The following is a 15,744-nucleotide window of genomic DNA, read 5'->3' on the forward strand; positions in this document are numbered from 1 at the left end:
GCATCACTGGTCCTCTGGGTCCCCTCTCAGCACGACGAATGTGGTCCCTGGAACTCAGCAACTCTGTCCAAGTGAATCCCACAGTCCAGTGACTATTCAGTCCAAGTTTGGTACAGGTAAGTCCTTGCCTCCCCACGCTAGACTGCATTTCTGGGTACTGCGTGATTTGCAGCTGCTCCGGCTCCTGTGCACTCTTCCAGGAATTCCTTTGTGCACAGCCAAGCCTGGGTCCCCGACACTCCTTCCTGCAGTGCACAACCTTCTGAGTTATCCTCCGGCGTCGTGGGACTCCCTTCTGTGACTTCGGGTGGACTCCGGATCACTTTTCTTCCAAGTGCCTGTTCAGGTACTTCTGCGGGTGCTGCCTGCTTCTGTGAGGGTTCCCTGAGTTGCTAGGTGCCCCCTCTGTCTTCTCCTCCAAGTGGCGACATCCTGGTCCCTCTTGGGCCGCAGAGCACCCAAAAACCTCTACAGCGACCCTTGCAGCTAGCAAGGCTTGTTTGTGGTCTTTCTGCGTGGGAACACCTCTGCAAGCTTCATCGCGACATGGGACATCCCTCTTCCAAAAGAGAAGTCCCTAGCTCTCTTCTTTCTTGCAGAACTCCAAGCTTCTTCCAACCGGTGGCAGCTTCCTTGCACCCTCAGCTGGCATTTCCCGGGCTCCTGCCTACTCTCGACACCGTCGCGACTATTGGACTTGGTCCCCTTGTCTTACAGGTACTCATGTCCGGAAATCCACTGTTGTTGCATTACTGGTGTTTGTTCTTCCTGCAGAATCCCCCTATCACGACTTCTGTGCTCTCTGGGGGTAGTAGGTGCACTTTACACCTACCTTTCAGGGTCTTGGGGTGGGCTATTTTTCTAACCCTGTTTTCTTACAGTCCCAGCGACCCTCTACAAGCTCACATAGGTTTAGGGTCCATTTGTGGTTCGCATTCCACTTTTGGAGTATATGGTTTGTGTTGCCCCTATACCTATGTGCTCCTATTGCAACCTATTGTAATTCTACACTGTTTGCATTACTTTTCTTGCTATTACTTACCTAATTTTGGTTTGTGTACATATATCTTGTGTATATAACTTATCCTCATACTGAGGGTACTCACTGATATACTTTTGGCATATTATCATAAAAATAAAGTACCTTTATTTTTAATAATTCTGTGTATTGTGTTTTCTTATGATATTGTGCATACAACACCAGTGGTATAGAAGGAGCTTTACATGTCTCCTAGTTCAGCCTAAGCTGCTTTGCCATAGCTACCTTCTATCAGTCTAATCTGCTAGAAACACCTCTTCTACACTAATAAGGGATAACTGGACCTGGCACAAGGTGTAAGTACCTCTGGTACCCACTACAAGCCAGGCCAGCCTCCTACATCTAGTTTTCAAAATTGCGCAGGATTGCTAGGTTTCCCTAGGTGCCGGCTGAACTAGAGGCCAAAATCCACAGCTAGACACTGCAAAAAACAGCTCTGTTTTCTTTGTGAAAATGTGATGTGTCCACGCTGTGTTTTGGGGCATTTCCTGTTGTGGGTGCTAGGCCTATCCACGCACGTGAGGTACCATTTTTATCGGGAGACGTGGGGGAACACAGAATAGCAAAACAAGTGTTATTGCCCCTTGTCTTTCTCTACATTTTTTCCTTCCAAATGTAAGACAGTGTGTAAAAAAGACGTCTATTTGAGAAATGCCCTGTAATTCACATGCTAGTATGGGCACCCTGGAAATTCAGAGATGTGCAAATAACCACTGCTTCTCAACACCTTATCTTGTGGCCATTTTGGAAATACAAAGGTTTTCTTGATACCTATTTTTCACTTTTTATATTTCAGCAAATGAATTGCTGCATACCCGGTATAGAATAAAAACCCATTGGAAGGTGCAGCTCATTTATTGGCTCTGGGTACCTAGGGTTCTTGATGAACCTACAAGCCCTATATATCCCCTCAACCAGAAGCGTCCAGCGGACGTAACGGTATATTGCTTTAAAAAATCTGACATCGCAGGAAAAAGTTACAGAGTAAAACGTTGAGAAAAATGGCTGTTTTTTTACCTCAATTTCAATATTTTTTTATTTCAGCTGTTATTTTCTGTAGGAAACACTTGTAGGATCTACCCAAATGACCCCTTGCTGAATTCAGATTTCTGTCTACTTTTCAGAAATGTTTAGCTTTCTGGGATCCAGCATTGGTTTCTCACCCATTACGGACACTAACTGGAAGGAGGCTGAATACACAAAAAATAGTAAAAATGGGGTATGTCCCAGTAAAATGTCAAAATTGTATTGAAAAATTGGGTTTTCTAATTCAAGTCTGCCTGTTCCTGAAAGCTGGGAAGATGGTGATCTTGCCACCGCAAACCCTTTGTTGATGCCATTTTCAGGGAAAAAAAACACGAGCCGCCTTCTGAAGCCCTTTTTTCCCATTTGTTTGAAAAAAACAAAATTTTCACTGTATTTTGGCTAATTTCTTGGTCTCCTTCAGGGGAACCCATAAAGTCTGGGCACCTCTAGAATCCCAAGGATGTTGGAAAAAAAGGACGCAAATTTGGCGTGGGTAGCTTATGTGAACAAAAAGCTATGAGGGCCTAAGCGCGAACTGCCCCAAATAGCCAAAAAAAGGCTCGGCAGAGGAGGGGGAAAGGCCTGGCAGCGAAGGGGTTAATCAAGCTTGTTATTATGAGAGAGAGAGAGAGAGAGAGAGAGAGAGCGCGCGCGCGCTCCTTCACCCAACATGGCGGATTATTACCACCATAGTTGTATTCTCACTTCATTGTTACCGTTGGAGCATTCAGTCCTCCACATTGCCACGCCTCTCAATTTGACAAAGTTTTAAGAGCCTCCTTGCCTTTATGCTTTAGTGCGCACGCGCAAGCGCCTTAATTTACGTAAAAATAGGCTGCCCTTTAGAAAGATCTGTACGTGCACGCACTTATTAATATAACGCATGCGTATAACGCGGCAGGTGCGCATAAAGTAGCGCGCCGCTTCAGAATTACAGTGAATATTTTTCTCTTACGTTCGCAATGGATCATGATGAAACTTATGCTAGTGTTTCTACAGACGTTTAAAAAAGTAAAACTAAGGCAATTCTGTATTTCTGCTTCCTAATAAATGCTTTTTTGACAGGGAACTACAAGCCCCATAATGCCAGTAAATCTGCTTCCGGTCCTAGTGGCTGCGCTTCCGGCGATTGTGACGCTGGGGTGCGTCCGACGTTTCGGCGCAGTTGGTGTCTGCCGCTCTGCGCGCGTCTTGGGATCGTGTGATGGCTGAGTGCCGGGAAGCCACCGCCGCCTCTGCCTCTAGATGGTTCTTCACCCGGGAACAATTGGACAGCACGCCTTCCAGGCGCTGTGGCTTGGAGGCAGACAAGGAATTGTCCTACCGACAGCAGGCGGCGAACCTCATCCAAGACATGGGGCAGCGGCTCAACGTGTATCCTTGTGCCTGCGGCCTGTAGTTATTGGGCAGGGATGGGGAGCCTTTCGTGAACTGTGGTTATATGGAAGTATAGAGCTTTTATTTCCTATATCGTGCTTTTGATTGTGGCTGAACCGTCAGGGCCTCCAGGGTACCTTGGAGCCTGCTCACGTTCTTTCTCCAGGGAGTAGGCGGCAGGGGATCCACACTAAGGTGTAGACTTAAAAGACCGCACTAAAGACCTCCGAGTGGGTGGGCGACTGCGCTGCTGCGGGATGGCTATGTATGTTCTGGGATATTGTACTAAAATGACGGGCAGTACTAGATTGCGGCCTACCCACGATAAAAGCCGGCGTTGCGTAGTCTGCACTGGGCGGGAGGATGGCGTAGCTATGTTCGCTGCCTCAGCGGGTGACCGATACTGGAAATAGGGAGGTGGCTTGGCGGTGCTGTGTTAGTATGTTTGCAGTGTTGTTTTGCTGCTCTATCACCGCTATCTGCGGGTGTCCATGGGAGGCGTCGCTGCCATTATGCGGCGACGTGCCCTTTTGTTTGGTAGTTATTGTCGACTACTTGCGTGTTATGGGGGTAGCACCCTAATTTATCTAGGATTTCGTTTTTTTCTCCGTCCCTTTATTCCCTCCGTGGGAGCGCTAGTTGTCGCATAGCAAATAATGGCGCACATTTTGGGCAAAATTTCAATTATTGGTGTGGCCAGTAGAAACCAAAATGCTTTGGTTCTCAAGATGCACCACTTTATATTAATTTTGGCTGTTTGCCACTCAGAAAAAAGCTGTTATTTAGTAGATCTTTGTTTTGTGTTTTCCCTTAACGTATACTTAAGATCGCAATTGACGATAAACACCGCAATTGTTTACATGCACAGGTTTTATATGCATCATTCTTTTACGAAGTTTCACAGAAACGTAAGTATGCATATTTATATCCCCTTGTTTCTTTGTATGTTCGCAGAATTTCTACTTATGCGACATTTTCCCATTGAGGTCAAGAGGTACGTTCTGAACCTGGCTCGATGCCTGTTATGTCTTCTGGTCAGGAATGAGACTCCACAATATTCTACTGAAATGTTCCCTCTTTTGTAGTGGTTGCCTATACTACGGAGTCTGGGAAGATTTAAATCTTGAGCTCTTTGGATTGCACGAGTTACGCAATATTCTGTTGGCAGGAGATTTAAGATTTGAAATATTTCAATGCAGCCACATACCATTTTGGAGGAATTTTGGCAGTTATTGATTGGGGCCACCACTAGTTGAGTGAATGAGGGTTGTAGACCATTAAAATCCTTTGGGTACAATGATTTCTAACGCGTGGCACGTAAACTGTGTTAAGAGTCAACGTGACAGAGGCTTCTTATACATGGTCTCTAAGGGGTTAAAAATACTGTATCCCCTGGGTCCCTTTGGTATTACAGAATAAGCTCTAAGCAGTTGCACAGCCCCTTCTGTTGGTCATGCCATCGTGGTTAGGTCACGTTGGGGTTCGCACGCTAGACATCAGCTAAGAGTTGGCCTCTTTGTCTTTCCTTCCTGGCTATGTGGCAAGATACTTTTACAAGGCTTGGTACAAACTTTTAACAATCTTATTTCACCTCCTTCCCATTTTCTCCACAATCTACCCATTTCCCTCCTATCACATCTGTATCCTATCCAGAGCATAATACAGCCAGAAACAAAAAAGTGCCTAAAATTATGATTGATTGCTCAGTAGGTCAGCAGTGCCAATACCATGGCTAAATTGCAAATGGTGCATGCTACTTAGACACTTGTTTAATCGTCCAAGCTCCACTTCTTAAACAAAAATAAGACAGCTAGCATTGAAACTTGACTCCATATCTGATTTCCTTCTGTGTGATATGCTAAAGATAACATTTCAGAGACCACATTTGGCGTGCTCTCGTAGCTTGTAATCAGTGCTACGATTCCTGGACATTTTACCTAATTACCTCCATTCTTACCATGAATAGCTATGGGACAGCGAAATAACAAATGGTTAGGAAACATGCAAGTCTCCTCAATCATTAAGACTACAGAAACATTTCAAGCAGGAAATATGGAGAACTTCAGTGATGAGAAATTAACCCTCCACCCCCAACCAAATCATTGATACTATGGTTTCTTCATATTCATTTTTAGGGAGGTAAGCCAAGCATGGCAATCTGACAGTCTCAGAAATATCAGTGTCCTCTGTGCAACTACAGACTGGAATCACATATCGTTTATAATTGTGCTGCACTCCTACCCAAGCGTTGAAGATGTCTACGGCCGATCTTGGTTTTTGCATTTGCTTGAGTTAGAGCTTTTGATGTTGTAAATTCATAACTGGACTTTTCTTGTCACATAAATTGGCCAACCCTCCCTCATAATTTAGTTTTTCTGCTACATTATTCCAGTGGCCCTGCATAAGGTCTTCGATTTACCTTCTTCCTCTATCTGCAGCAAAAAATGAACGTGTCACCATTAAGCAACCTAATTTAAATCTGCCATGCTAATTCCAATTGAATACCACTTTCACCGCCCCACCGTCAAGACTTTTTGGCTGGCTAACACGATTCCCCAAAAGACACAAGACAACCACAGAGGAGTAACATGCGAATTAAACTAGGAGGGTCACCCAAACATATCAAGTGTTCAAACAGTCATAGTGTGATAAGGATGTTATGGTGGCCTGAATCATGGTCATAATTGCACTAAGGAGAGATTAATAAAACATATACAATTATCATTTAAACCTTATAAAAACCTTTGTCAGAAATACACTTCTGGCATTATACTGTAATGCTCAGAATAACCCTTAGAGCACACCACAATGAAAATAGCATTTGTAAGGAATAAGGTCATTTTATTACTATATAGTTAGTCCCTACAGGACATAACTACATGAAAAGAAAATGACAACATTTTGCAATGTAACCATATATTTAACCCCTGTAGGATGTAGAGCATTACACATTTTCAGGACTAGCAGACCTACTGCAATGACAAACTACTCATGAAAGAGTTTAAAAGACACTGAATGGAAGGATGGGTTACTATTCTGTGGTCCCCACTAACCTAGTGTGGGGCCGAGGTGGTCCCATTGTCCTAGGACCACCACAGGCTAAGATTTATGTGTAAAAATGTTTTGAAAAAGAATGCTTGCATAGCATTGTGGGGTGACTTTTTCTGAGTGCAGTAAATATTGTAGCATCAGTTGTGCTGTTAGAGCCAAGTTTGGTATTTTACTTTAATGGCTCAGCGATGCAGTCTTATCTTGTGTTCCCTCACTATTCTTTTGACTCCAGCATTAATTCACATAGTGAGCAACATTGTGTATGAAAACATAATGCTTGAAAATCACATGCAATGTTTTTACCTGGAGAGCTGTCCTACTGACTTTCCACAAGATTTGGGTGTTCAGATCTCAGGATCCAAAGAGTGCTTGTGGATGATAAATGGTTTTACTTCAACTTAAACATTGTTAGGGAGTAAATAAATCTTCGAGGTTGTGTTAGACATTTGGTATGCTCCAGATACAAGATATGTTGCATGCATTTTCAGTGGCTGACCCCCCGTCTTCTGTAAACTCAGCTTGTAAGTTGTAAAAAAAAAAAAATCAGGCTCCAGGTAGTGCCTGGAGCTAAATATTAGCTTGTTTATTTTCTTTAATGCCATGTTGGTTAAAATATAACACTGCAACATAGTCACATTTAGTCTGATTATCACCATCAACAAATCATTTTGGCATATCCACCATAAAAGTACTTAAACATATAAAATACGATAAACACACAAAAAAATATAACTCATTCTATTGCAGCACAGTAAGCAAGCTTTAAACATGTACCATAATCAAAGGGGGACATTAGCAGCATCTGGAACTCACATGTTCAGCAAATATCAAGAAAAGTTAAATACAATGGGTTGGCTGGTATTGCTTTTCAAAATCCTAATCTCTGATCTATAACCCTTAATTGTGGCATAGTCCACTTTCTCCGGAACCCATGGTAATGTGGACAAAAAATAACATGGTCAATGAATTCTAACACTTGGGGACAGAAGGAACAATACACCTCCAACTCTTTAGGGGTGCGTTGCCACTTCGCTGTAACTGAACAAAGTGCAAGGGTCCCAAACCTGAGTTTCGTGTACAAGCTTCGGCAAAAGGGGGTTGGGTCTCGTCCAGGTAAACTTCCGAGGTGAAATGATCCTTGAACCCATAAAGGCACCCCCTTCCAGTCCCAGAGTCCTAGACCATTGAGTAGATTTCGAAATCCCACTGACTGTCTTGGTTAGACCAAGGATTCCCACAACCCAACCCATTTAGCTGGCGTTTAATAAACCTGAACCACAGGAATCTAGAAGCCCCAGGTATCTTCTAAGCCCAGCTGGTATGGCATAAATTCCGGAGTAACCTAGACTCTCCACCAATACAATAATGGTCTACCGGTCACCTTGTTTTTAAGAGATCTATGGCCCAGATCTAACCGGGGTGGAATGTGCCATGTGCTCACCTGAAGATTAGTAAGGAGGCGCAAAAGCAGTTTTCAACTGGCTCCAAAGCATTTACGTTCTCATGGTTCCAAAGTTCCCCACATTATAAGGAGGCCCGAGTGTTTTGCAGATTGTAGATTTGGAGAGCTGGTAATACTGGGCGGAATGTGGAGCCTCATAAAGACCTCACAACACCCCCAGCAAATTGCTTCAACTTGATCCCTACACTTATATGTATGGGGGAGCCAATTAAACCGCTCTGTGAGCGTGACTCCCAAGTAGTCCAATGTGTGGAGGTTTTCGTGAGGGGGGGGGGGGGTCGGGGAGGAGGCGTTTGAGGTCTGGTGTGAGTGAGTGTGTCGATGGGTAGGGATTCACACCTTGCGCTTGGTTTTAGTGAGCGTAATCGGCATGCCTCTGTTTACAAAAGAGAATTCAGATTGGTTCAAGAGGTTTTTAATCCATTTTGAGACTTTGGGATCAAAAGAGTATTATTAGCAAACAGGGGTGCTCCGGTTGGAAAGACTTGAAACATCGTTATAACAAGCTGGGTGACTAAATCATTAGCACAAAAGAAAGAGCCTTGGCTAACGCACACCCCTGTCGTAAACCCAGCGTAACAGGAATGGGGAGAGTCACTTCACCCAGAGGGCCACATCTGACCTAGGCGATATTATTGGAGTGGAGCCTGATGATCACATCAGCGAGTTACCTCGAGTTCTTTAACATCTGGCCCAGACGAGAAATCTCCCAAGTTTGTACCAGCTATAGTAATTTCCTCGCAGTCAGGGTTGGCCGCATCCTCAGCATAAGAAGCATCAGCTATTCAACTATCCCTACTATCAGCTGGTATCCTACTAGGGACACACACTATGAACCACACCCACTTAACATGAATATAATTTAGAAAGGTTATTTTGTCATTTACAAAAAAAATTACACCTGTCTCATACTTACAAACTACTCTCTGAATTGCCTCCCGTGTGTTTGGGTTGGCAGAGAGTGCCTTGTGCAATCACTGCAACCGGTCAGACAGTTAGGCAAATTGTATGCAGGCAGGCAGGGTGACTGGCACATCAACTGCTGGCCGAAAAGCTGGTGAGAATATTTAACCGTGGCCACTGTTTATTCGCTATGTCCTGTTGTACCTGAGTTTTTAACCACATTTCACCTCTTAGGGTCTGGGTATGCATAAACATTTCTTCATAAGTCAAACGTAATGACCTGGAAATTTTCATGGGCTGCATTGATTTGGCAAAATAATCCAGATGCCTGGGCGTCTGAAAGAACTAGTAATGGGGATTTAGGGATAGCGGTTTTTGAAGTTGTAAAGCTTTTCCTCTGCGACATAACGTGTTCAACGCTTCGAAAGCTCTCTACACTTTACGAAAGTTGCTAAGTCTGTATTGACATTATCCTACACTCCCTAATTTGAGGTCCATCACTGTACCCGGATTATTTTTAAGTAGAAGTCCTTAGCCGGAAATGTTTAAACCAGTCATCTTGAAAGAAAACTACAAAATGGAGATTGGTGTACCATGCATAGGTAACTTTTTTTTTAAGTGATGCATTTTGAAGGCGAAATAAGCCACAATAGTCCAAAGTAGATATGCTTCAAAAACTGTCATTGGAAGTATGTGATCTGCTCACTGTCACCTTTTCAGTGATGCATTCTTGACTAGAAATTGCTCATCCCATTGATCTATAGTGGATAGGGTTAAAAGAAAACTATAAAGGGGAGTCCCACAGCTCCACTCAGCCTTTTGTTTGAACACATGTTGCTGTCGATAGGCCTGCTCTATATGCTTCTGCCATGCATTGCTGGGTTCGGGCGTGTGAAGTTACCTTTCTGCTAACAAAGGCTTTCCAGTCACAGGATGGCCCCAAGCCCCTTTGTTGGCACTGATTTCAGTTAGAGATTGTTTTTTTTTTTTTTTTTTTTTTCCTCTGCCATCTGGTGCGGGCCTGTACCGGGGAAGCTCGGACACAACGTTTTCCATGACTCCTTCTGGCCCACATTATCAAAATTCATCCCCTACAATCGCGGAAAAGCCATTGCCTAAGCCCTTCTCCGCGAAGCCTTTCAGAGACTGACACCCATCGATCAGCTCACAATCGGCAAGGCTCTGAGCCCAATTCAGGGCAGTGTGCCCTTGTCTACTATTTCTTGTCAGATAATGCACATAGTTTGATGGAACGGGTGCCCTTCAAGTACTGTCTCCATTGCCACACAAAGGGCCCTTGGTCCGCCGTACACAAGGTCTGTAACTTCTGTCTCCGCTGACTGATATACCGCCATAAGGCTTCCGCACCTTCCAGACAGATAAGACAATTCAATACCGAAGGGGAATAGCAGAAGATGAAGTATCAATCATCTGACTACACACGAGACATCTTTGTAAGCCAGACCCCTCCTCAGTGTCAAAGAAAGTGAGCTCACTGTTCTTTCAAGTATTGCGTCCCACCAACTGTTGCAGAGTCCATAAGTGGAATTTTTCCAGCCGCTCGGACCTCAAGGAAGAAGAGGAAGCTCCCTCGTCACCCCCATCCACGTCATTGACTGTCAGCTCCTGTGATTCCGCTAGAGTGCACGGACATATTGCTTAAGACCCACAGGCCTACCACACAAGCCTGCTGTGCAGCCAAATGGGAAATTGTCAACCATTGCATCTGTAAACAATCCATTTTAATACATGAAGTCGCCTTACTTTTCACCTGCACTAAACCCCATAATCACTATATACAGGCACCTCTCAGTAATAAGCTGTGCCACTGCACCCAGGGCCGGCGTCTTTCTGAGTCCTAAAGGCAAGATAATCGACAGCCAAACCAAATTGCTACTTTGCTTGGAGTATTTGTAATTTCCCATGTATATTTTTCTAAATCATGTCCAAAAGGATCGTATTGCTTGGTGGTAATATATTGTTCTTATTTTTAGTATCAGTGCTTGTGCACCCTTAACAAAAAGCTTGGATTGCTAAACGTACTAAATAAGTTGAATATGATTACCCAATAACCAACAGTATTGTCACATACTCAAGGAATGCTTTTGTTTTTCTTGTAGATCATTTCTCCCACTGCTTTATTCTTAGCTGCTAAGGTGGAAGAGCAGCCACGAAAACTTGAACATGTAATTAAAGTGACACACGCCTGTCTAAATCCCCAAGAGCCCCAGCTGGATACAAAGAGTGAGGTGGGTAGTAGTGAAGTCTAGTTCTGGTTCGTTATTATTAACGGGTCCTAAATGTTGTATTTTTACTATAACCTGATGTTCTCCAATGCATGCACACTTAAAACATTTTTTTTTTTTTTTTTATTAAATCCAGGGTTTTGGGTGCACTTTGTCAACTGCAGACATAATGCCCTGCATGTCTTCTTTTACGTTTAGTGGAGGACTTCAGTTTCGTTCAAAATCTACCCAATTTTCCTCTGAATTCTGTGTTGGTGTGAAACCATGTTTAGGGAGCATTTTTGAGGATTTGGTCTTGCCTGACCGCCGAGTGTTTGTGTTCTACAGCAATATGAAATCGAGCATTAAAGTATGCTTGGTCAGTTGAGCATTACTAGGAGTAATTCTTGACATGCAAAGGCTTGTCATAATTAAGAGGTCAGCTTTGTAAAGCGTTATATGTATTTTCTAGTAAATCTTATACTTTGATAATTGGCCATGTAATTGAACCATACGTATATCTGCCTTTAGGGATACCTACAGCAGGCGCAGGAACTGGTCATACTTGAAACAATAATGCTCCAATCTTTAGGTAAGTTTATTTTTTTGCTAAAAATGTAATGTTTTTGTTAAAAAATGTCATGCTTGGCATATGGACCGACCTGAGCGAAAATTGAACCTGTGAAATAGGGGTCTCCCACTCGGGATCATCTTACTTCATACATGGGGGCTTTTTGCAAGTAATTCTATAGTTTAGCTTCTGGTAAAGTTCTGCACAGCCGGAATTGAAGTACATTTGTTGAAATTGATAAAACATTGCAAGGATATTTGGCACAAGGCACTAACACCCCGTCCCTTTTATAAAGCTACATTAAACTAGAACCTGCAAAACAACATAAAACCTCCCAGAATGTGAAAAGAAGAAATGCAGAGAACATGCTAGTCTGTTAAGAGGAGTGAAGATTTAGAAATACTTTGCCATACTAATTGCTGAATACTGGCTTACATTATGCCAGAGCTGCTTTATAAAAATTCAAACTAATTGATTATAACTTAACTCAGTGGGCTTGACTGAATTTGGGGAGATATCAGGCTTGGTGGTAAATTGGGAAAAATCATGTGTGTTCCCACTAACTATATGGTCCCCGTGTTTTGATACGTTCAAATACCTGGGGGTCCACATATATCATAGAATGAGGATCTTAGGAATGGGAACCTGGGGAGAGCACTTGCTTCTATGAAGGGGTCGCTGCGTTTCTGGTGTAAATTGCCATTGCCGCCCCTGGGCAGAGTGGCGCTGGCAAATATGCTGTTATTGCCCCGGCTGTTATACTATTTTGCGGCATTGCCACTTAGGATTCCCAAGAGCTTCTTTCGAGACTTGAACGTTACCCTGCTGCAGCTTATATGGGGAGAGGGCAGATCGTGCGTCGCACTCACCACACTGCAGCGCCCAATTAATGCGGGTGGTCTGGGCGCTCCCAATTTCGAACTCTACTATGCTGCTGCACAGTTACAGTGGATACTGAATTGGATACACAGACCCACATGGGTGCTGGCACGACTACATGGAGTACCCCTGTTCACTTGGCTAACAAATAAACTACAGAAGGGAGCATCTGACAATCCGTTAATGGTAGTGGCACATTCATGTTGGGAGAGATATATACAAAAAAGTCACAAAGTGCTCCCCTACTCGCCGCTCATACCAATGGGACTGATTCCGGGATGGGCTAGCACGCACTCGCTCACGACCTGGACGGAGGCGGTGTAGGAAGTTGGCTCTGTATGTGCTATTTCAAAGTAAGGAATAGCATGCACAGAGTCCAAGGGTTCCCCTTAGAGGTAAGATAGTGGCAAAAAGAGATAATACTAATGCTCTATTTTGTGGTAGTGTGGTCGAGCAGTAGGCTTATCCAAGGAGTAGTGTTAAGCATTTGTTGTACATACACATAGACAATAAATGAGGTACACACACTCAGAGACAAATCCAGCCAATAGGTTTTTATATAGAAAAATATCTTTTCTTAGTTTATTTTAAGAACCACAGGTTCAAATTCTACATGTAATATCTCATTCGAAAGGTATTGCAGGTAAGTACTTTAGGAACTTCAAATCATCAAAATTGCATGTATACTTTTCAAGTTATTCACAAATAGCTGTTTTAAAAGTGGACACTTAGTGCAATTTTCACAGTTCCTAGGGGAGGTAAGTTTTTGTTAGGTTACCCCAGGTAAGTAAGACACTTACAGGGCTTAGTTCTTGGTCCAAGGTAGCCCACCGTTGGGGGTTCAGAGCAACCCCAAAGTCACCACACCAGCAGCTCAGGGCCGGTCAGGTGCAGAGTTCAAAGTGGTGCCCAAAACGCATAGGCTAGAATGGAGAGAAGGGGGTGCCCCGGTTCCGGTCTGCTTGCAGGTAAGTACCCGCGTCTTCGGAGGGCAGACCAGGGGGGGTTTTGTAGGGCACCGGGGGGGACACAAGCCCACACAGAAATTTCACCCTCAGCAGCGCGGGGGCGGCCGGGTGCAGTGTAGAGACAAGCGTCGGGTTTGTAATGGAAGTCAATGGGAGATCTAGGGATCTCTTCAGCGCTGCAGGCAGGCAAGGGGGGGGTTCCTCGGGGAAACCTCCACTTGGGCAAGGGAGAGGGACTCCTGGGGGTCACTTCTCCAGTGAAAGTCCGGTCCTTCAGGTCCTGGGGGCTGCGGGTGCAGGGTTTCTCCCAGGCGTCGGGACTTTGGATTCAAAGAGTCGCGGTCAGGGGAAGCCTCTGGATTCCCTCTGCAGGCGGCGCTGTGGGGGCTCAGGGGGGACAGGTTTTTGTACTCACAGTCTTAGAGTAGTCCTGGGGTCCCTCCTGAGGTGTTGGATCGCACCAGCCGAGTCGGGGTCGCCGGGTGCAGTGTTGCAAGTCTCACGCTTCTTGCGGGGAGCTTGCAGGGTTCTTTAAAGTTGCTGGAAACAAAGTTGCAGCTTTTCTTGGAGCAGGTCCGCTGTCCTCGTGAGTTTCTTGTCTTTTCGAAGCAGGGGCTGTCCTCAGAGGATGTCGAGGTCGCTGGTCCCTTTGGAAGGCGTCGCTGGAGCAGGATCTTTGGAAGGCAGGAGACAGGCCGGTGAGTTTCTGGAGCCAAGGCAGTTGTCGTCTTCTGGTCTTCCTCTGCAGGGGTTTTCAGCTAGGCAGTCTTTCTTCTTGTAGTTGCAGGAATCTGATTTTCTAGGGTTCAGGGTAGCCCTTAAATACTAAATTTAAGGGCGTGTTTAGGTCTGGGGGGTTAGTAGCCAATGGCTACTAGCCCTGAGGGTGGGTACACCCTCTTTGTGCCTCCTCCCAAGGGGAGGGGGTCACAATCCTAACCCTATTGGGGGGAATCCTCCATCTGCAAGATGGAGGATTTCTAAAAGTTAGTCACCTCAGCTCAGGACACCTTAGGGGCTGTCCTGACTGGCCAGTGACTCCTCCTTGTTTTTCTCATTATTTTCTCCGGCCTTGCCGCCAAAAGTGGGGCCTGGCCGGAGGGGGCGGGCAACTCCACTAGCTGGAGTGTCCTGCTGGGTTGGCACAAAGGAGGTGAGCCTTTGAGGCTCACCGCCAGGTGTGACAATTCCTGCCTGGGGGAGGTGTTAGCATCTCCACCCAGTGCAGGCTTTGTTACTGGCCTCAGAGTGACAAAGGCACTCTCCCCATGGGGCCAGCAACATGTCTCGGTTTGTGGCAGGCTGCTAAAACTAGTCAGCCTACACGGATAGTCGGTTAAGTTTCAGGGGGCACCTCTAAGGTGCCCTCTGTGGTGTATTTTACAATAAAATGTACACTGGCATCAGTGTGCATTTATTGTGCTGAGAAGTTTGATACCAAACTTCCCAGTTTTCAGTGTAGCCATTATGGTGCTGTGGAGTTCGTGTTTGACAAACTCCCAGACCATATACTCTTATGGCTACCCTGCACTTACAATGTCTAAGGTTTTGTTTAGACACTGTAGGGGTACCATGCTCATGCACTGGTACCCTCACCTATGGTATAGTGCACCCTGCCTTAGGGCTGTAAGGCCTGCTAGAGGGGTGTCTTACCTATACTGCATAGGCAGTGAGAGGCTGGCATGGCACCCTGAGGGGAGTGCCATGTCGACTTACTCGTTTTGTCCTCACTAGCACACACAAGCTGGCAAGCAGTGTGTCTGTGCTGAGTGAGAGGTCTCCAGGGTGGCATAAGACATGCTGCAGCCCTTAGAGACCTTCCTTGGCATCAGGGCCCTTGGTACTAGAAGTACCAGTTACAAGGGACTTATCTGGATGCCAGGGTCTGCCAATTGTGGATACAAAAGTACAGGTTAGGGAAAGAACACTGGTGCTGGGGCCTGGTTAGCAGGCCTCAGCACACTTTCAATTGTAAACATAGCATCAGCAAAGGCAAAAAGTCAGGGGGCAACCATGCCAAGGAGGCATTTCCTTACACAACCCCCCCCCAAACGAAAGAGGATGAGACTAACCTTTCCCAAGAGAGTCTTCATTTTCTAAGTGGAAGAACCTGGAAAGGCCATCTGCATTGGCATGGGCAGTCCCAGGTCTGTGTTCCACTATAAAGTCCATTCCCTGTAGGGAGATGGACCACCTCAACAGTTTAGGATTTTCACCTTTCATTTGCATCAGCCATTTGAGAG

General features: G+C 45.0%; 1 protein-coding gene across 2 annotated transcripts in view; it reads left to right on the forward strand.

Moving 5' to 3' along the window:
- Positions 1-3,165: 3,165 nt before the first annotated feature.
- Positions 3,166-15,744, forward strand: part of CCNT2 (cyclin T2) — a 90,779-nt gene continuing 78,200 nt past the window's right edge. The window contains exons 1-4 of one of the 2 annotated variants that reach the window (XM_069225056.1): positions 3,166-3,439; positions 4,269-4,350; positions 10,979-11,107; positions 11,615-11,675. In XM_069225056.1, the coding sequence (XP_069081157.1) occupies positions 3,270-3,439; positions 4,269-4,350; positions 10,979-11,107; positions 11,615-11,675 (442 nt within the window). In that variant the 5' untranslated portion in view covers positions 3,166-3,269. The remainder of the gene's footprint in view (positions 3,440-4,268; positions 4,351-10,978; positions 11,108-11,614; positions 11,676-15,744) is intronic. The other variant, XM_069225054.1, reaches the window with a different exon arrangement.

Source organism: Pleurodeles waltl, chromosome 3_1, assembly GCF_031143425.1.
Source record: "Pleurodeles waltl isolate 20211129_DDA chromosome 3_1, aPleWal1.hap1.20221129, whole genome shotgun sequence".
NCBI lineage: Eukaryota > Metazoa > Chordata > Amphibia > Caudata > Salamandridae > Pleurodeles > Pleurodeles waltl.